Source organism: Sceloporus undulatus, chromosome 5 (genome assembly GCF_019175285.1).
Source record: "Sceloporus undulatus isolate JIND9_A2432 ecotype Alabama chromosome 5, SceUnd_v1.1, whole genome shotgun sequence".
In the NCBI taxonomy this organism is placed as follows: domain Eukaryota; kingdom Metazoa; phylum Chordata; class Lepidosauria; order Squamata; family Phrynosomatidae; genus Sceloporus; species Sceloporus undulatus.
The window spans coordinates 2,186,471-2,208,061 of NC_056526.1; the positions used below are offsets into that span (position 1 = coordinate 2,186,471).

The 21,591-nt window shown below is 43.0% G+C and overlaps 2 protein-coding genes across 3 annotated transcripts in view; one reads left to right on the top strand and one right to left on the bottom strand.

Moving 5' to 3' along the window:
* The window catches only part of LOC121932226 (sperm acrosome-associated protein 5-like), a 23,382-nt gene extending 19,717 nt beyond the window's left edge, over positions 1 to 3,665 (bottom strand). Inside the window, exon 1 of the mRNA XM_042470723.1 lies at positions 3,594 to 3,665. Coding sequence (XP_042326657.1) covers positions 3,594 to 3,627 — 34 coding nt within the window. The 5' untranslated portion in view covers positions 3,628 to 3,665. The remainder of the gene's footprint in view (positions 1 to 3,593) is intronic.
* On the top strand, positions 7 to 20,060 carry LOC121932225 (lysozyme C, milk isozyme-like). 2 transcript variants are annotated; one of them, XM_042470722.1, is made up of 4 exons: positions 7 to 840; positions 13,025 to 13,186; positions 16,654 to 16,732; positions 19,361 to 20,060. In XM_042470722.1, the coding sequence occupies exons 1-4, from the start codon at positions 813 to 815 to the stop codon at positions 19,446 to 19,448; spliced, it is 357 nt and encodes a 118-aa protein (XP_042326656.1). In that variant the 5' UTR covers positions 7 to 812; the 3' UTR covers positions 19,449 to 20,060. The 2 variants fall into 2 exon arrangements, with proteins under 2 accessions (XP_042326656.1, XP_042326654.1); XM_042470720.1 differs by lacking the exon at positions 7 to 840 and adding an exon at positions 10,765 to 11,373 and having other exon boundaries at positions 19,361 to 20,059.
* Positions 20,061 to 21,591: the final 1,531 nt, after the last annotated feature.

Below are 21,591 nucleotides of genomic sequence, written 5' to 3' on the forward strand. Positions count from 1 at the left end.
GTTGCAGCACACCTCCTAGAGCCAGCCCCAGGTGTACCTTTTCTTTGGTGGGAGCTGGTCATTTTGAGAAGAAGTGATGCATTCTCTGGTGGATGGCCCAGACTCTGGTTGGAACGTGCTTCTCTCCAGACTCAAGCGCTTTTGCTGCCCATGACTTGTATTGATAGTCCTAGGATACAGATCCATGGCTGGACGCACGAGAGCATTTCTCTAGGAAGACTGGTTTTGTCTCAGCCTGGGACTGAATCTGCGATAGTTTCTCATCTGCTGTTCCTCCAGAGGTGATGCGTCTTTCTTCAGTTGTACATAGATCTCCTGTCAGAAGGCAGCAGCCTTGCCTCTTCTACTCTAAGGACTGTAACAGAATATCTGATGTGGAGATATGAAGGAGTTCGTTTGCATCCTTTGTTTCTGAACCCGAGATGCTATGGGAACTTGCCACAGGAAGCTGCTGGGGAAAAAGAAAACCTGATAGAGGAAGAACAGCGCCTGGGCCCCCAGAAGCTCCTTCTAGACCGTCCCCAAACGCTTCCAAGATCTCCGAGTTGTGCATCTGAGAGAAAGCCTCATAGAGGAAGGACAGCGCCTGGGGCCCCGGAAGCTCCTTCCAGACCGTCCCCAAACGCTTCCAAGATCTCCGAGTTGTGCACCTGAGAGAAAGCCTCATAGAGGAAGGACTACTCCTGGGGCCCCGGGAGCTCCTTCCAGACCATCCCCAAACGGTCTGCACCATCCACTGGCTCTCTCTGCTCGACCGGACCAATAAGCGTTCATTGGATGCTTCACCTTTGCCCCAGGTAAAGGCAACACCAATGCTGCATCTTCCTGTGGCTCCCTCAGGTAAAAACCCAGGAACGTCTTCTCATGGGGTCAGACTAAACGGCTGCCATGTGCTCCTTTCGGCAGGCAGAGAAGCCAGGTTTTTAATAATATGATTATATGTGAGAGAGCAATGCAGCCAATTGTATTGGACCCTGTAACTCCTTTAAAAGTTCTGAACAGAACCTTTCCACTGTTTGTCTTAAAACATTAGATATTGTGTGTTAGTGACCCGTTGCCCTCAGCTGTTGTGTCAATATCATGGATGCCATTATAATATAATATCTTCATAAAAAGAAATGTGTTTTAGGCCATATAGGAGATTAGGCATCATAGTTCTAAGATGATTACAAAAATATTTTAGATAATCATTACTTCCCTAAATGTAAAAGGTTAAATATATCATCCAAATACTTTGCCTAAAAATGAGTTTTTCCTTGTACTTACTATTAACATTAATTATTCATTTTAAAACATGTTCCATGTTCTGGAGCCATGGGGCATGATGCCAGGGTTGTCAGCTCCTTAACAGCACAATAGTATTTTTGCTCACATTTAAAGTAATTTTTGGTTAATACTATTACTAATGAGAAGAGCAGGGAATGTGTTGGAAGGTGTCTTGATTTCCTTTTTGTCCAGAGAAGATTCTATCATTTCCACGGCTTCATCCTGGGGTATGATGGTATATAATGCTCTTACATCCATAATGCCTATTATATATCATTCTTTCAACCTTAAAAGGATTTGTTTGTTTGTTTATCAAGTATTATTTTATTATTATTATATTTTCTTGTATCCTGCCTTTCTCCCAGTATAGGGACTCAAGTAGGGTATGAATGGCTTCCAAAATTGGACTACAGTTGTGATACTAGTCTTAAATCCGAGCCACATTCTAATTTTACCTGGAAGAGGAGGATTTGTGCCTTTGTGAATCTTAAGAAGAACATAAAATATTGGTGTCCTAAGAGTTGAGTTCAATAAATCTTTTTCTTTACCAGTTATATATCCTAGAGACATCCCTTCTTCCACCACAATTCTTATAATTTTGGAAATATATCCCACTGGAATGTTTTTACATATCTTATAAGCAGTAGGAACTGTTAGCTGGCTTTATATGCTCCACTGTTTTATCACACACAATCCCCGTTTCCTTACCTGCTTGTTTTATGACAATAGAATTATCTCTTGCAAACTCTCCAACAGCTCTTTCCCCCTTTTTTATCCAGTATTATTCCCAGCACTTGCTGTCGTTTCCTCCAATCTTGTTGACCTTTGAGAGACAAATTTTCTCACGACAGTTGGCCCTCCGCATTTGCAACTTTGACTTCTGTGGATTTGATTATTTATGGTTTTGATTAATACGTTCTCTTTAGGAATCTCTAGATCCTCCAGCGCAACTTTGCCAGACATTGACCATTGAGTTGTGTTGGAGAACCTAGATGTTCCTAGAAAAAACACTTCTCTAGGCATCTGTCGGTCCTCCAGCGTGATTCTGTGATTAACTTCTGGCGGATGTTGACCATAGAGTTGCACTGGAGGGCCTGGAGATTCCTAGAGAGCTGTCCTCTTAGGTAAAAAGAATAGTGTTTCTTAATTTGGAGTTTTTCCACATTCACAGAGCTCCTTCACCCCAAACCCCTGCAAATACGGAGGGACCACGATACTTATATGAAGGGGCTGTAGGAAAACATGGCTTAAATCTAGATGCTGTTACAAAGCTAGGTTTGTTATTAGGTGCCAGGTGGTAATTGTACTGTATCCTTAAAACAGTTTCTCAGTTTTATGTTTCTAAAGAACTGTAACAAATCTAATCTAATCTGTATTGGATCATGTCTGGAGGTGGAAGCAAAGGACAGACTCCCCCCTCATACTCTCCCCCCCCCCTGTAACTTTCCAACATCAAATATATATAACCAAAAACAGATAATACAAGGCTATAAAATATTATGCTGACACATTAAAACTAGCAGCAGGATAGCAGCAAGGCTGAGAGCCTGTCGACCAGTTTTGCCCATCAGTGAAAAGGTGCACAACAGTAATTGAATGCAAGGCAGCACTAGGACAGATACAACATTGTGTGATAAATGCCAGCTAGAGTCACTTTTATCCTGTTAGAAGTCTCTCTTCTGCTCTAGAGCCAATACAGTATCATGCCCCCAGACAAAGAACCTCCACCACTTCCATATAGTTACCTCTTCACTTAGGTTTGATGTACAGCCTGTCTCTCACCTTTGTCCTAAATTTTCCCTTATGGCCATCATGGAAACTGAATTTATAATCCCATCACCATAACCACATATGTTTTATTTCTTTTACTATTCTCACACGCTCAAAACCCCTACATGCATTGGTATAAATCTCCATCCATAGAGAGCTCAAAAGCTTATGCAACAGTCTTCTTTCTCTTTGTCTCAAGGGTGCTGCAAGATCACTTAATGTATAGGGGAACTGAATCAAAGCAATAGTTTGGGAGCGCGCAATTGCATTCCTAACCTTCTTGGGGAGCTGGTCACGGTGGACAATAGGATAACTTGATTTAAGGCCCTATCAAACACAATCACTTTTCTTGTCTTCTTCATTAAAGTGCCACCAATACTTTAGAAAGCAAACATAAAAGAAATAAAAACCAGTAGGTAGTGTTTTGAAAACTAAACCAGAAAAGCTGTTTTTCTCATTGGACACTTGTACTTGACACACACACACACACACAGCAGATTTGGGAGAAGTAAATGTGAAACTACAAGGACGGGGTGGAAAAAGAAAAGCCAACTCACAGTCACCCAGTGAATAGCCTCCATATCCATCCATCCCTGTTGAGCGTAAGATGGTTGCTAGTCTACACCTTTGAAACACTTTGGCTTCGTTTGCTATAAGAAGCAGGCAGAAGTGAAAGAGAACTGGAAGCTGCATTGCTGAGAAGTCTAGAGCACATTTGGTGCTTTACCCAGATGCACCAAGGCTTTATGGGTTTCCGGTCTGGCAGCTGTTCTCTCGTGTGGGCTGTTGGCAGGGGCCTATCGTCATTCCCTGCAGCAAAGAACAAGATCAGGCCTTACAAAGCTTGGATATTTTAATTTTTATCATTTTTAATTACAATTTAAGAAAAGCATTACATCCATTTGCATATTATGCACTTATCCCATCATCATTTCCATTGCTCTGTATTTGCTATTCATTCCCATCTCTCCACCAGCCCTCCAGTTATTCTTCTTGATGATTGAATACATTATTGATGTATCCTATTTTCTATTCTTGTCTTCTTCTTTTTTCTCTCTCTATTTGATACGAATGTGAGCTTATGAGCTTATGAGCTGATGTTTCTTCAAACTCCTTAGCTTTTTTATTCTCTTAAGAAGTGAATCATAGATTATTGTGTTTTAATTTTCTTAAACATCATTAAGTCCGTTCTCACAAGTCCATTTGTTCTTAACAGTGTTCTAAAAATAATTGCCAACCTTACTTGTGATTTCCAAAAAGTCCTGCGTCTATCACACATGTTAGTTTGTCCATTTCTGTTGCTTCTATTGTTCTAAACCTCCATTCTTCCATTGAAGGACTCTCTGCCTTTTTCCATTTTTGAACTATATATACTCTAGCCATAGCAATTATACAAAGTAATGTTCTCCAGTGTCTGTTTCTGTCTCCTAGTCATAGTTGAAAAAGCATATTCAGTAAATATATTTCTGGGGCAAATTCATACGAGATTTTCAGATTTTTCTGTATTGTGTTGTGAAGTTGTTTCCAAAATGTTTTCAGTTCCCAGACAGGTCCACCACATCTGGAGCCACGATCCAACGTTACTCTGACATTTCCAGCAGTGCATTTGTTGATTTTTCTATATTTTGGTTAATTTAATCCGTGTTAAGTGCCATCTGAGTCCCATCATAAAATAGTTGTCCTTGATGTTTTGAAATTTTGTTAACTTTTGGGTTTGTTGTCTTGCCATGGCTCATTCCTCTACATCTTTTGCCCAGCTGAACATATGATCTTTGATCTTGTCTTGTTCTGATTTTCTTTCTAAGAGTTTCTTGTAGCTTGGAAATTTGTTTATGCACAGTATTTTGTTTATGGACCATGGCTTTATAGATTTCAGTTCTGGCAGCTGTTGACTTGCGTAGGCTGTTAGCAGGGGCCAAGCATTATTACCTGCGGCAAAGAACGAGATCAGTCCTTGCAAAGCTTGGGCATTTTAAGCGTTCTTAAAGGTTGGTAGTTGTTCATTGCTGTCAGGTTGGCTTCAGGCAACCTCCAAGACTGTTCTTATTAACAGCCTGGCTCAGTTCTTGCCAACTTGGCTGTGGTTTCCTTGATGGACTCTAACCATCCGGAATGCAGCCTTCCTCTTTTCCCACTGCCTTCCACTTTACCAAGCATCATTGTCTTTAATAGTGAGTCATTTTTTCTTATGATATGTTGAAATTACGGCAGTCTCAAATCGGTCACCTTGGCTTCGAGGAAGAGATCCGGCTTGATTTGTTCTAAGACCCATGGCATCCACAGAACTCTCCTCCAGCACCACATTTCAAATGGGTTGATTTTCTTCCTGTCCAAGATACAGAAACTGGGAATATGATGGCACAGACTAACCCTGGTATTTGGTATTCAATGATACCCCTTTGCACTTGAGGATTTTGTCTAGTTCCTTTGTAGCTACCCTTCCAAATCCTAGCCTTCTTCTGTTTTCCTAATGACGGTCTCTGTTCTGATTTATGGCTGAGCCGTGAAAAAGGACACTAGCATCCTCTTGAAGATACAAATATGACTTTTTCAGATGTATCAACATTTTCTGCTTGAATGCTATGCCCACTTACCTAAGTCTAAGGCTTGTTTGGGTTTATATCTGAGTAGGCATGCTATGAGAGCCAGTATGGTGTAATGATTTGAGCATTGGACTAGGACTCCCTAAAGCACTCCTTGGAGGATGAGTGGGTTGCAGCCCTTTCACTATTTTGGTCACCCTTCTCTGGACACAATCCAGGTTTTTGAACTGTGGTTCCCCTTAACTGGACACAATGTCTGATTAATGCAGAATAGAGTGGTGCTATTACTTCCCTCAATCTAGACACTATACTTCTGTTGATGCAGCCTAGGGCTACATTGGCTTTTTTTAGCTGCCGCATCACATTGTAGACTCATATTCAGTTTGTGGTCTACTAAGATGGATGTTCCTGATATTGAGATGGAAACTGTTCCTGCAGCTTGAATCCATTGCTCCGTGTCTTAGTCTCTGGAGCAGCATGAAACAAGCTTGCTCCATCCTCAACATGATATCCCTTCAGATTTTTGAAGGTGTCTATCCTGTCATCTCTCAGTCTTCTCTTCCTCAGGCTAAACATTCACAGCTCCCTTAGTTTCTCCTCCTAGGGCTTGGTGGTTTCCAGACCTTTCACCATTTTAGTCGCCCTCCTTTGGACAGACTCCAGCTTCTCCACATCCTTTCTGAATTGTTTTGCCCAGAACTGGACACAGTGTTATTCCAGGCGAGGCCTGACCAAAGCAGAATGAGGGTTCGCCTTGGATGGGAGGCTGGTTGCAATTAGGTTTGGACATCTGGTTTGGAAGACACATCAGGGTGTGCGTCACCTCTTCCTTGTCCTTGGCTTTAGTGTAAAAGTGGGAAGAAGAAAGAGTTAATCACAGAAGAGGAGAGGCACGCACAATGCCAACAGGAAAGCTACAATTAATGTGAAGTCAAAGGCTTTCATGGCTGGCATCTATAATTTTTGTGGGTTTTTGGGGCTCTGTAACCATGTTCTAGAAGAGTTTCTTCCTGAGGTTTCACCAGCATCTGTGGCTGGCATCTTCTGAAAAGCCCACCAAAAAACTGCAATTAACGTGTTTGTATGGCAAATGATGGTGAACAGTCCTCATCATTTGTACACGCAAATACAATTGGCCCTCTGTATCCATGTCTGGCACCAGTTTTAGGGTTAGGGACCACGCAGCAACCGCACAGTCCCTAACCCTATCACGGTGCGGCAGTGTAACAATTGTGGTGTCCCGTGTACATGGGCCTGCCATTGCAATGTAAGTATCCTGCTGCACCCATATGATGCCGCATGCCTCTTATGTAATGAAAGCACCATTGGTGCACTCGTGATGTATGACCTGCAGCACAAAAAGAACCCAGTTTTTCTGGGTACTTTTTCCTCAGAGGGAAGCCGCACAATTTGGCACCTTTGGGGGCGGTCTGTCCCATGCCTATATTTATAAATTCCTTGATTTTGTCATTCTCTATAAAAGACACCATTTTACTGCCTCATTGTATATAACAGAACTTGAGCATCCATGGATTTTGGCATCCATGAGTGGCAGTGAAACCAAATCCCAGTGGATGGACCACTGCATCTATGGAGAATGTGCCCCCGCCCCCCAAATCCATGCTCCTGGCAGTGCTGAAGTGGGCAAGATATACTTGGATACTTGCTAGGCACTCTGCTTTTGTTCTGTGCTGTTGAGAATAAGACCCTCAAGGATTTCCTCTGAGTTTTAGGGCCCCCCAGCTTGGCCCTGGAAACCCAGTGAGTGACCTTGGCAAGCCACACACTCTCAGCCTCAGAGGATGGTAATGGCAAATGCCCTCTGAAGACACTTGCCAAGAAAACTCCGTAAGAGGTTTGCCTTAGGGTTGCCATAACTGAAAAACAACTCGAAGGCACACAACAACAACACCTACTGTAAACCATATATACAGCAATAGGAAGAGGCCTCTGGATCATGCAATCTGAAGACACACACACTCTCTCTGTATGTATATATGTAATACACTTAGGAGTTTATCACACAGAGGAGATTGAGAGTTTATCCTGGAAAAATCACATAATTACGCAAAACAATTTCACATGACGTTGCACAAAACCAGCCATTAAAGTGGTCACAAACCACATCTTTTTTTACTTTTGGGATTTCAGTGACAGTGCCGTTCCGATATCACTTTATTTACGCAATTGTATGCGATAATAATTCATGCAATTACTCACCATTTTTGTTTTATTTGCGGGATGCTTAAAATTTGCTTTAATCTCTCTTTAATGTCGAAATTAGCCCCAGTGTGACAAACTCCTTAGTGTGTTGCTGCTAGACATCAAACAACATACACAAAAACAGACAGTTTCTCAATACAGGTTTAGTCTTATCCAGAGTTGCAAAATACTCCAATCCCCCCCCCCCCCCCCCCGGGGTGGCTGAGACAGTGACATTTTTGCTTTCTGATAATTCAGTGTACCCAAACTTTGTTTCATGCACAAAATTATTTAAAATATTGTGCATAAATTTAGCCTCATATGAAACAAAAATAAATGTTGTGTTTAGGCTTGGGTCCCATCTCCAAGATATCTCATGATGCACATATGTGCAAATGCAGGCATTCCAAAATCCAAATAATAATACATCTGAAACCCCAAACAGTTGTGGCCTGAAGCATTTTGGATAAGGGAGACTCGACCTGCACTTTTATTTCGGATATTTCATTCTGATAGTAAAAACCTTTTTAGTGCAAACTTGGCCTCTGGGGGTGAAAGTTGTTGATGTTATTTCTTAATTTGGTTGTGCGGCATTGACAGTTTTGGTTCGGTTCTGTCGTCCCACGCTGTCCTACCACAACCACACTTTCTCCTTCCCTTTAAAACCAGAAGCAGATGTTCTGATAGTTCTCCTAACTATGACTTTTCTGTACAGCAGACTCTCACCAATGAATCATGGGTTGTATTGGGAAATAGCTTTTATGTTTGTCTGGAAATTAATACCGGTTAATTTTCAACCATCCACTTCTTGACGGAGGCTGCACAGATGGAAGTACGCAAAAAGGATATGTTGCCATTGACAGATAGGCAACTTGTTCTTGAGCCATTCTGCAGGAAAAGCATTGTGTGACCTTGGATAAGTCACACTCTCTCGGCCTCAGAGAAAGGCAAGGCGAAAACTCCTCTGAGCAATTCTTTCCAAGAAAGCCATATAATAGAGTTGCCTTAGGGTTATCATAGATAGGTTGGAAACAATTTAAAGGCACACAACTGCATGTTATTGAGCCAGAATGTTGTGGTTTCCCAAGAGTCCGTAGGGTGTAGATTTGAATGTTAGACACAGATTCTGGGAGACTGCTGTGATCCTCCTCTTTCTTGGCGGTTTGGATGTTGGACTAGGATAGGACTTCAGGAGATCAGGGTTTGAATCCTCATTCAGTCATGGAAACCCACTGGGTGATCTTGGGCAAGTCACACTCTCTCAGCCTCAGAGGAAGGCCATGGTGGGAACCTCCTCTGAAGACCTCTGGCCAAGAAGATCCCTGGAAAGGGTTGCCATAAGTGTCAGGTAAGCATGCTGGACTATGAGTCTGGAGACCTGGGGCCAGGGTGACCGGATGTCCTAACCACAAAGGAGGACAAGGCACCACAAAATATAGGACACTCAAGAAAAATGTAGAGCTTTACCAAATAAAAGCTAAAAACACCCACAAATACAAATTCATACTTATTAGCCATGCTTGGACAGAAGGCTGAAATGTAGGACAGGTCCTGGAAAAGGAAGATGGCTGGTCAACCTGCCTGTCTACACAATTAAAATATTCATTCTGTTTGAACAGAATATGATACCGGCACACACAATTTGGAGGTGTTCAGGCTTTTTTCAGGTAGAAAGCTAAAACAAACCGTGCAGAAAAAAGCCTTCACAGTTTTTACTGGAGTATCTGCAAGGATGCACATTGTCGAATATGCGTCCATCCATCTTCATCTCATGGCTGCATATTTTTGGCAGAGAGATAGAAAATAGGTGCAAATATACATGGGAAAGTGAAGATAATTAGAAGTCAGTGCAAATGTGAGAAAGTCCACAGCAATTTGTGTAATGCACATCTGTGTGGGAGAGTCAGTGTGGCATAGTTCTCTGAGTGCTGGACTATAACTCTGGAGACCAGGGTTCAGTTCCCAGCTCAGCCATGAAACCCACCTTGGGCAAGTCACACTCTCTCAGCCTCAGAGCATAGAAGTGGTAAACCTCTTCTCAACCCATTATGCAAAGGAAACCCCAGGATAGATTCGCCAGCATAAGTCAGAAACAATGTGAAGGCACAGAACAACAGCAACAACAACAACTTAGGACTAGCCCCAGGGTCCAAATCCCTGCTTAGCCATGAAAACCCACTAGGTGAGCTTGAGCAAATCACACCATCTTGCCCCAGAAGAAGCCAAAGATAAACCTCTGACTAAATCCAGCCCTTTGAGAGTTTCACTATGGGTCAGAGCCAACAAGTGCACCTGGCCTCATGAAATAAATGAGTGTGGGTTCCACTTCATTTGTGCATCTGCAGTGAGTCTGAAAGATGTGATTGTTGTTGTTGTGTGCCTTGTATGTTGTTTAAATGATGCACAGCTTCTGGCCTCTTAAGATGCCTGTGTCATTTAAGCAGCATACCTCCAAAGTGACCCAAAGCAGCTTTATTTTGACCTGTCTGTTCGGACCCTTTGACTCATTTTGGCTTTTTTAGCTGCTGCATCACACTGCTGGCTCATGTTCAGCCTGTGGTCCACTAAGACTTTTAGATCCCTTTTGCATGTACAGCACACCCATGCCATACGCAGGCTTGCCATATGTGGACTCAAGTTCATGCAGACAGCAAGCCCCTGTAGAATTAATGGGGCACATGCCCGTGATGCATGGGAGCACGCCCCATTCATACAAACAGAATTTTAGGTCCCGCGTCCTTTGCCTTACGCAGGGGGGCTGGAACGGATCCCCCACATATAACAAGGGCAGGCTGTACTGCTGTCAAGTCAGGTGCCACCCATCCTATATCTGTGCATTTCATTTTCATTTCAATACCAGCCAAGGGCTCAAGCTCAACTCAGGTTTGCATCCTTCCAAGGTTGCTAAAATGAGTACTCAGCTTGTTAGGGGCAATTAGGTTATACATTGTAAACCGCTTAGGGAGTGCTTAAGTGCATTGATAAGCAGTATAGAAATGTACTTGCTATGGCTATTTTTACTGCCCAAGTGTATTATCCTGTGTTCATGGTCCAACACTCAAATCACTGTGCCACAGTGTCTCCGATAAGATGTAGATGGATCGCCTCCTGCAATGTGTCTGAGTCTTCAGAAAACCTCCTTTGCCTTGGAGAGAAGCAGCATGTGAACAACCCCAAATTACCAGTTCCTGAAGAACATCAGTGGGAAGGTGTTATCGGCCGCTTGTCCTGCTTATGGGCATCTCATGGGCTGGCAGTTGGGTCGAGTGGGAAGCAAGATACTGGATCTGATTGGCCCTTATCTGGACTTTGCCATCTGCAAAGTGAGCCCACATTAGGAACAGGTTTATTCTTCCTTTTTTCTGCTTGCACATTCTTTCTTTTATAACAAGGCTCCTGAGAGCTGGAGGGTTAGAAACCTCTGGTACCACTGCATTAAACCTTGTGATGCCTGCATTGAAGCTTCTGACCCCTTTCTTCCTCTGCCTGCTCTCGGCGGTTGGTGAAACAAAGATATTTAGAAAATGTCAACTGTTTCATATTCTGCAAGCTGAAGGAGTGGAAGGATATAGAGGGTACAGCGTGGGCGACTGTGAGTTTTTGTCCTGACTTTTCCCATCTTTTGCATTCCATGTGCTGCTTTCCAAACATGCTCCATGCTTCCGAGAGGAGATGTGCCATGGGAGAAGGGGCTCGGCTGGTTTTCTAGTTGTTGTTGTATGCCTTCAAGCCATTTCTGACTTATGGTGACTCTAAGGTAACCCTATCATGGGCTTGGAAAGTTTCTTCAGAGGGGGTGTGCCATGGCTTTCTAGAGGGGTACCAAAACTAACAAAATGGATGTCAATGCGGAGAAATGTAAGGTGCTACACTTAGGCAGAAAAAATGAAATGCATAGATACAGGATGGGGACACCTGGTTTAAGGAGACTTATATGTGTGAAAGGGATCTAGTTGACCACATGTTGTCTATGAAGCAGCTAAAAAGGCCAATGCAATTCTAGGCTGCATAAACAGAAGGATAGTGTCTAGATCAAGGGAAGTAATAGTGCCACTCTATTCTGCTTTGGTCAGGCCCCACCTGGAATAATATTGTGTCCAATTCTGGGCAAAACAATTCAAAAAGGATGTTGACAAGTTGGAGCTTGTCCAGAGCAGGGCAGCCAAAATGGTGAAGGGTCTGGAAACCTTGCCCTATGAGGAACGACTTAGGGAGCTGGGGATGTTTAGCCTGGAGAAGAGAAGGTTAAGAGGTGATATGATAGCCCTGCTTAAATATTTGAAGGGATGTCATATTGAGGAGGGAGCAAGCTTGTTTTCTGCTGCCCCAGAGAACAGGACCCGGAACAATGGATGCAAGCTGCAGGAAAAGAAATTCCACCTCAACATTAGGAAAAACTTCCTGACAGTAAGGGCTGTTCGACAGTGGAACAGACTCCTTCCTTGGAGGGTGATAGAGTCTCCTTCCTTGGAGGTCTTTAAGCAGAGGCTGGATGGCCATCTGTCGGGGATGCTTTGATTGAGAGTTCCTGCATGGCAGAATGGGTTGGACTGGATGGCCCTTGGGGTCTCTTCCAACTCTATGATTCTATGTTTTTTTTAATTGTACGTTTTAAAGTATTGATGGTTTTTAATTCATTTTTGTTTTTCCTGCTGTGTTAAGCAACATTATGCGATTTTTTTTTTAGCTGGTCTAATCAGTTGTTGTATTTTAATCTGTTGTTCTTCCCAGCTCTAGTCCCTACAACTAGGCAGGTAATAAATAATAGTTAGACAGGCTGACCATCCCTTATCCAAAGTGTTTGGGACCAAAAGTGTTTTGGATTTCAACTTTTTTTGGATTTTAGAATAATCGCATATATGCAATGATTTATTTTGGAGGGAGATGGGGCTCAAGTCTAAACACGTCATTCATTTATTTGTCTTATACACAGAGCCTGCATGATATTTTGAATGATTTTGTGCAGTAGCCAAATGTTTGAAATATCCAAAAGCAAAGGTGTCACATGTTGACAATTTTGGATTTTAGAGTATTTTGGATTCTGGGATTCCAGATACTCAACCTGTAATAACTGTTACTGTTGTTGTTACCGTTGTATAAAGATGTTTGCTAGAAATCGGCAATTAATATTTCAGATCACTCTCTGCCTCAAAAGGCTAAAATAAATTCAGCAGCATTTCTGTGTACTCATTTCCTTCCATATGCAATTTGCTACAGCATTTTTCCTGCTTGCTTTGCTTCAGGGGTCTGCATGGCCTTTTTTTTAAGCTATTACAATTCGGGTAAGATAGGAAGACAGCAAGTCGACAGCGGCCGAGCTTATGGCATTTTCCAGTTGAAAAACATGGAATATTGTGATGATGGTTGCCGTACCTCATTGAATCTCTGCAGGACTGACTGCATGTGTAAGTAACTTGCTCTTTCAGACAGGACCTGGGCTAGCTTGCGAGAGTGGGTTTAATTGTAGGAATGATTTAAAATGTGAAGTACTAAGAAATACTTACAGGCCAGAAACAACTAGCAAAACCATATACAATGTGCAAACATGATGAAACCCTTGTTTTCCCTTGGCCCTGCAATAAAAGCAGAGCTGGTACCAGTCAGGCCTCTAAAAGGAGGGCATTCCACACTGCGGTGCCACAAGAAAGATTTTCAAGGGAGTTTCTCTTCTGCCTTGCATCTTTATCAATGAGTTGGATGAAAGAATAGAGGGCAGGCTTATCAGATTTGTAGTTGACACCAAATTAGGAGGAATAGCTAATACTCCAGAGGACAGGATCAAGATTCAAAATAATAATAATAATAATAATAATAATAATAATAATTTTATTTATATACAGTGGTGCCTCGGGTTACGAATTTAATTCATTCCGCGGCCGCTTTCGTAACCCGAAAAGCCTTCGTAAGCCGAATTGCCATAGGCGCTAATGGGGAAAAGCCGCGTTTCGTGTGAAAAAGCCGAAAAAAGCACCAAAAATTTTATTCGTAACCCGAAAAAACATTCGTAACCCGGAACAATGATTTCCAATGGGATTTTTTCGTATCCCGAAAATTTCGTAACCTGGGTATTTCGTATCCCGAGGTACCACTGTACCGCCCTTCCATCGATCAGGGCGGTGAACATTACAATAAAATCAAATACAATACAATAATATACACATATTAAAAACAAGTCAAAACCCCATCAGCCAGCCATCTTGCCGACTAAAGAGGGAGGAAGGCCATCAGGAGCTCATTTAGGGAATGCAGCTCGAAATAGGAAGGTTTTCAAGTCCCTTCTAAACTGAGCTAAGGAGGTGGCCGAGCGGAGCTCTGTGGGCAGCATATTCCAAAGGGCAGGGGCAACGCTGGAATACGTCCTCCTTTTTGTGGAGGAGAGTCTGGTCCCTGGAACCCTGAGTAGTTGCTGCCCAGAAGTTCTGAGGGTGCGGGGCAGAATGTATGGGGAGAGGCGGTCCTTCAGGTATCCTGGGCCCAAGCCATATAGGGCTTTATAGGTAATCACCAACACCTTGTACTGAGCCCGGAAGCAAATAGGCAGCCAATGCAGATCTTTAAGCACAGGTGTAATATGGCTGGCCCTGGAGGTACCAGTGACCAGCCTGGCTGCCATATTTTGTACCAACTGTAGCTTCCGGGTTTGGTATAAGGGTTGCCCCATGTAGAGCACATTTCAGAAGTCCAATCTAGAGGTTACCAGAGCATGTACCACCGTTTCAAGGTCCCTCTGGGCCAGGTATGGGCGCAGCTGGCGGATAAGCTGAAGCTGATAACAGGTGCTCTTGACCGTTGCATTCACCTGAGCAGTCAGGTGAAGCGACGAATCAAGAAGCACTCCCAGGCTGCGCACGGAGTCCTTCACAGGGAGCGTGACCCCGTTCAGGACAGGTGGAACTTGGGGCAGAAAGATGAAGTGCATAGATAAAGGATGAGGGACACTCGGCTTAAGGAGATAACATGTGAAAGGGAACTAGGAGTCCTAGTATGCAACAAGTTGGACATGAGTAAACATTGTGATCATAGAATCATAGAGTTGGAAGAGACCCCAAGGGCCATCCAGTCCAACCCCATTCTGCCATGCCGGAAATCCAAATCAAAGCATCCCCGACAGATGGCCATCTAGCCTCTGTTTAAAGACCTCCAAGGAGGGAGACTCCACTACACTCCGAGGAAGGAGTGGGTTCCACTGTTGAACAGCCCTTACTGTCAGTTAGTTCCTCCTAATGTTGAGGTGGAATCTCTTTTCATGTAGCTTGCATCCATTGTGATGCAGAAGCTAAAGAGGCCAATCCAATTCTAGTCTGCATCAATAGAAGTATAGTGTTCAGATCAAGGGAAATAGTAGTGCCACTGTATTCTGCCTTGGTCAGGCCCCACCTGGAATACTGTGTTCTGTTCTGGGCACCACAATTCAAAAAGGATGTTGAGAAACTGGAGCTATGTGTCCAAAGGAAGGCAACCAAAATGGTCTGGAGACAATGAAGCCCTATGAGGAGAGACTTAGGGAGCTGGTTTGTTTAGCCTGGAGAAGAGAAAGTTAAGAGGTGGTATGATGGTGCTGTTTAAGTATTTGAAGGAGTCTCACATTGAGGATGGAGCAAGCTTGTTTTCTGCTGCCTGCTCCAGATAATAGGTCCCAGAACAATGGATGCAAGCCCCAGGAAAAGAGATTCCACTTAAACATTAGGAGAAACTTCCTGACACTAAGGGCTGTTTGACAGTGGAAAATGCTGCTGCCTTGCAGTCTGGTGGAGTCTCCTTCTTTGCAGGTTTTCAAACAGGCTGGGTAGCCATTTATCAGTGGTGATTTGATTGTGAGTTCCTGCATGGCAAGAGGTTGGACTGGATGGCCCTTGTAGTCTCTTCCAACTCTATGATTCTATGAGTCATGGCTACGGTTCAGAGAAGTGTACAAATTTATGGCATGAGGAAAGAAAGCATAGCCAGATAGTAGCGCCTTTCTACATGCCTTACTGCATGATGTTGTCATGCTTAAGTTCTCGTCCTGCAGGAGAGAGTTGTAACAGCAACTGTTTTGTCAAATGGATTTTTCCAGCTAGAAAAAAGACTTATGGAGGGGCGACTGTAGTCCTAGCTAGTATTTGTATAGTAAAAAATTCGTATCTAAACATCAAAACCTGTAGATACCATATCTCCAGATTTTCCACATAATTTATAAAAAGGTTGCCATGTTTGTAGGTATCTTTGAATTGAATGTCCATTTAGTAGTTCAGCCAGCTTGTCTGAAACAGCCAGATCCCATAGTTTTTCCGTCCATTCTTCAACGTTCGGGATATTCTTCTCTTTCCAATATTTAGCATACAGTATTCCTGCTGCAGTAATCAAAGAGCAAATGAGCGTCTGAAGCAATTCTGATCTCGACTGTATTTCTGAACTCAAAACCTTATTCATCCTTTTGCCAATTTAGCCTTATTACATACCCACCATTGATGAGAAAAATGATGACGTTTCCAACACTTACTATTTTAGCTATTTTTGAGAGTTTACCCAGAGAGACATATCGCCACTACGTCATTTTATAATAGTTATAATAGAGTGTTTATTTAGGAAATACAGGCCAAATGTTGACAGGATGATTGTAGACATCACCCAGGGAAAGGAAGAGCAGCTAAAATGTCTCCTTCGAAGTGTTTCTGCAATTGAGATCTACCCACCCACCTTCAAGAGCCACTCCGCACACACATATTGGCGCACCTCTTTTTCCAGCACTGCCCTTGCGGCCAACTTTGCAACCCACTCCTCCTCCCTGCCTTGCAAAGTAGCATTGCTGCCTTTCTGGAAAGAGCTGGGTGTGTGTTTTAGGGAATCTCCAATAACGGCTTGTTCGTTTCTGGTATTTCTCTGTTGACAGACTTCCTAGATGATGACCTTAGAGATGATATTAAGTGCGTGAAGAAAATTATCCGCACAAGTCGAGGGTTGGAGAACTGGTAAGTTCATCCGTTTTGAGCCCCTCTCCAATTTCCAGATAACCAAGCTATGTGTACTATTACGTTGGCCCTCCGCATCCGCTGGTCTTAGGGGCACAGAACCCCACGAAAGTGAAAACACAAATAAAACCCTCCACTATTTTTAATTTTACCTAAGAGAACACATCTCTCAGCCCTCCAGAACAACTCTGTGGTCAACTTCCTCTGGGCATTGACTATAGAATTGTGCTGGAAGACCTACAAATGCCTAGGGAAATGCTCTAGGATTATCTATGTCACCCAATACAACTCTGTGATCAACTTCCAACAGAAGTTGACCATAAAGAGTCACACTGGAAGACCTAGAGATTCCTAGAGAGAACAGATTAATCAATTCTGCAAATGTCAAATCTGCAAATGTGGAGGGCTGATTGTACAACTCTGTGGTTGACTTGTGTCCACTGGAAGCTGACCACAGAAGAAGCTGTTTGTAGAAGAAAGAGAGGACTTTCCAGGAACTGGGGACCTCGTCTAGCCTTGCTTTTCTATTTCCCAGTGATGTATGAATAGCCAGACATTAGCCAAGATACTATGATATAGCAATAGCAAGTACATCTCTATACAGTACCTCTTATCAGTGAACTAGCACTCCCAGCCTTAAGTGGTTTACAATCTGTAAGCCAATTGTCCCCAACAAGCTGGGTACTACAGTGAGAAGATGGAATACGACTTTTTGCTTAGGGAGTTGCACAGTGGTTATGTGCCACTGCTTTATTAGTGAATTTTGATACTGTGCAATGAAATGTGGAACTAATATGTTTGCATATCTGCAATCATGCACAATGCACATCATGTACATCCATGTACAATTGGGCCTCATGATCAGTTTCTAGCCTTAAACAGAATACAGCTGTTCCATATCGGACCAAAATTGATTGCTCAGTATCAATAAATGTGTGTATATGTGCCTCCAAGTCCCATCAACTTGGGCAACCCCATGAATATCGTAAGAGGCAAGGAATACTCAGGGGTGGTTTTGCCAGTTTCTTCCGCTGAAATCTAGCCTAAGCACCTGGTATTTGACTAGAATATGGATCAGTGGATTCAGGTTACAAGACACGAGATTCCTAAATATTAGGCAGAATGTCTGGATGGTATCTGCAGACCTCCAAAACCCCAAAGTTTTTAAATGGGTGGCTGAGATAGTGATGCTTTCACTTTCTAGCCGTTCGTTGCATACGCTCTTTGTTCCGTGAACAAATTATTTTTAAAACACGGTGTATAAAATGACTTTCAGCTATGTGTATAAGGTGTATATGGAATTCAAATAAATTCTAGAGTCATGTCCTACTTCCAAGAGACATCATTATGTATGTAGATGCAGCAAATACAGGAATTCCAAAATAAAGCAAAAATCCAAAACACTTCTAGTCGCAAGTATTTTGAATAATGGATACTCAACCTGTATATCATTTTAATCAATTCCATGAACGATGTTGGGCCCCATATTGGGAGTAAACTGGGATACTAGACGGATAGTTAGATAGATGATGAATGGATAGATAGCGATAGAGTCTCTGACGTACCCCATCAAAACATACAATGGGACCAGAATGATGACCAAGAAGGAAACAATCTGAAACTCTCTTCCTTATGAAAAACCCATCAGAAATACAGTTTTTTTAAAGAAAAGAGACAAAAACAAAGTTTACACAATAAACTCTGAAACGAACAGAACACAATACAAATCTGACAACAAAAGAAAGGGAGAAAGGATTACCACACAAATCTGGTATATTATTTATGTACTGTAATCTTTAGAAGAAATAGAAAAAAGAGCACGTATTTAGAAACATCAATAAGAAGGATAGGCTGCAAAGGGGGAAAGTTTGGCCAATTAGGAGGAAGTCAGTTGCCACAAAGGAATGGAGTAGAAAACATTAAAAGGTAGCGGTCTAATAGAGTTCATAACAGAATTATAAGAATTGTTATCTCTTATATATTACCTCATATATTTGTGTGAATGTCTATGATGTGATATTATAGTATTAATATTATAAATATTATAGTATGCATACTATAAATTATACGTAGAGACAGTCTTTGTTGTACAAATCGTGTATCTATGCCGCCAGGGTGACCAGATGTCCTAGCTACAAAGGAGGACAAGGCACTGTAAGATGTAGGACATTACCAAATAAAATCTAAAAACCCACCGCACTGCAGAAATAATCTAGTTCAAGACCTCTTTAACTGTTCTGGTTCAGTGCTAGGGAATCCTGGGATTTGTAGTTTGTTGTGGCACCAGAGCTCTCTGACAGAGAGGCCTAAATGTCTCACAAAACTAGTTTCCAGCATTGAGCCAGGGCATTTAAAGTGGTCTCAAACTGGATTATTTCTGCAGTGTGTTTTGGACCATAGTGATGCTCAAAATGGAGGCTGTTGTGAAATTCCTCCGGTACAGAAGGTGAAATATAGGACATGTCCTGGAAAAGGACGACATCTGGTCACCCTGATCTATGCTTTATAATGTGAAATAAGATAATGGATAATTGCATGTAATTTTTAATTTTTTTAAAAAAAGGCCACAGCTGCCAAATAATTGGCTGGTTTGTATAATTGGATTTCCTCCTCGGTTTTATCCTTTAGGCCTGTATGGAAGAACCACTGCAAAGGACGAAGCCTAAACACGTGGACAAACTGCAGATCGCATGGCCCTTGGGAAGTGTGGGGCTGAATACGAGTCAAGTATTCCTCTGGGTTTTCTGTTGATGACGCATGGCCTCTCTTCTCTTGATCGAGAATTCAACTTGTACTTTCTCTGCAACTGTTTTCATGCTCTGTGGTGGGGAACATGAACCTCAATCTGATTCTTAGTCCTGAAAAGAGTAGAACCATTGAATCAATTGTAATTTTCTACAGATTAATGTGCCATACAGCAATCGATTCCTGGACTCTACTCTAGTTTGGACTTGAACCGTTGTTGTCTTCCTTCTCTAAAACATGTTTGGAAAACATCTATTATCTATTATCCCCTCTGTTGTAAACCGCTCATATTCCCAGTGATTGGGCGGTATATAAATAAATCCTATTATTATTATTATTATTGTTATTATTATTAAAAGGATCTTTTGCAGGTAGTGGGGTTTTCCTGCTTTAACATCTTGAGTAAACTCAGCCATACTTCCGACTTGGTTGCTGTGTGAAAGAGAAAGACTCTGGAGATCATCAGACACAGATAGCATAGGGATGGGATCGCTCTCCTGTCCTCATCCCATCCATGACAGTGATAGCGCAGAATAAATAAATAAAATAAATAATAATAATAAAATCTTTATTTATATCCCGCCCTTCCAAAAAGATCAGGGCGGCTTACAACAATGCAACAAGTGCATACAAATACAGATTAAAAACATAAACATCAATAAAACACAATCTAAAAACAATAGCAAAGGCCCCGATAGCCCATCCTCATGGCCACGGAAGAGGAGGGAGGCCCACAGGATATTTAGTCGGGGAATGCCTGGTTAAATAGGAAGGTTTTAAGATCCTTCCTAAATTGGGCCAGGGTGGTGGATGAGCGGAGCTCTATGGGCAGCGTATTCCAAAAGGCTGGGGCAGCTGTGGTAAAGGCCCTTCTAGAAGTAGAAGCTAGCCTAGCCCCAGGCACCTTCAGTAGTTGCTGCCCAGATGTTCTGAGGGTGCGAGGCGGATTGTACGGGGAAAGGCGGTCCTTTAGGAATCCTGGACCCAAGCCATTTAGGGCTTTATAGGTAATAACCAACGCCTTATATTGAGCTCGGAAGCGAATAGGCAGCCAGTGGAGATCTTTAAGCACAGGTGTTATGTGGCTGGTCCTGGATACGCCAGTGACCAGCCGGGCTGCCATATTCTGTACCATTTGGAGCTTCCGAGTTTGTTATAAGGGTTGCCCCATGTAGAGTACGTTGCAGAAGTCCAATCTCGAAGTTACCAGAGCATGTACAACAGTTTCTAGGTCCCTCCGGTCCAGGTATGGGCGCAGCTGGCGAATCAGCCGAAGCTGGTAACAAGTGCTCTTGACCGTCGCATTCACCTGAGCAGTCAGGTGGAGCGACGAGTCAAGAAGCACCCCCAGACTGCGCACGGAGTCCTTCACAGGGAGCGTGACCCCGTTCAGGACAGGTGGAACCACCGCCATTCCTGGACCAGGGGAACCTATCACTAGTACCTCCGTTTTCTCTGGATTTAGCTTGAGTCGGTTTTTCCTCATCCAGCCCATTACTGACTCCAGACAGGCCACGAGAGGAGAGACGCCATCCCCAGTCACTGCATCAGTCGGAGACATAGAGAAAATGATTTGGGTGTCATCAGCGTACTGATAACCCCGCGCCCCATGTCTCCGGATGATCTCTCCCAGCGGTTTCATGTACAGTGGTACCCCGGGATACGAAATACCCAGGTTACGAAATTTCCGGGATACGAAAAAATCCCATAGGAAATAACTGTTCCGGGTTACGAATGTTTTTTCGGGTTACGAAAAAATTTTTTGGTGCTTTTCGGCGCTTTTTCGCACGAAACGCGGCTTTTCCCCATTAGCGCCTATGGGTTTTCGGCTTGCGAAGGCTTTTCGGGTTACGAAAGCGGCCGCGGAACGAATTAATTTCGTAACCCGAGGGAGCACTGTAAATGTTAAATAGTATGGGAGACAGAATGGCTCCCTGAGGGACCCCAGTTTTAAGGGTCCGCTCACTGGAGCACACGTCTCCCAGCTGCACCATCTGGGACCTCCCGGAGAGGTAGGAACGGAACCACTGGAGCGCAGTGCCCCCGATTCCCACCTCAGCCAGGCGCCCCAGAAGGATACCATGGTCTATGGTATCGAAAGCCGCTGAGATGTC

Bases quoted from the DNA above. Each gene is read 5' to 3' on its own strand.
- LOC121932225 (XM_042470720.1), top strand. From the start codon at position 11,229: ATGCCTGCATTGAAGCTTCTGACCCCTTTCTTCCTCTGCCTGCTCTCG. The intron at 13,187-16,653 runs GTAAGTAACTTG...CTCTGTTGACAG, and splicing joins CTGCAGGACTGACTGCATGT to ACTTCCTAGATGATGACCTT. The intron at 16,733-19,360 runs GTAAGTTCATCC...TTTATCCTTTAG, and splicing joins AGTCGAGGGTTGGAGAACTG to GCCTGTATGGAAGAACCACT.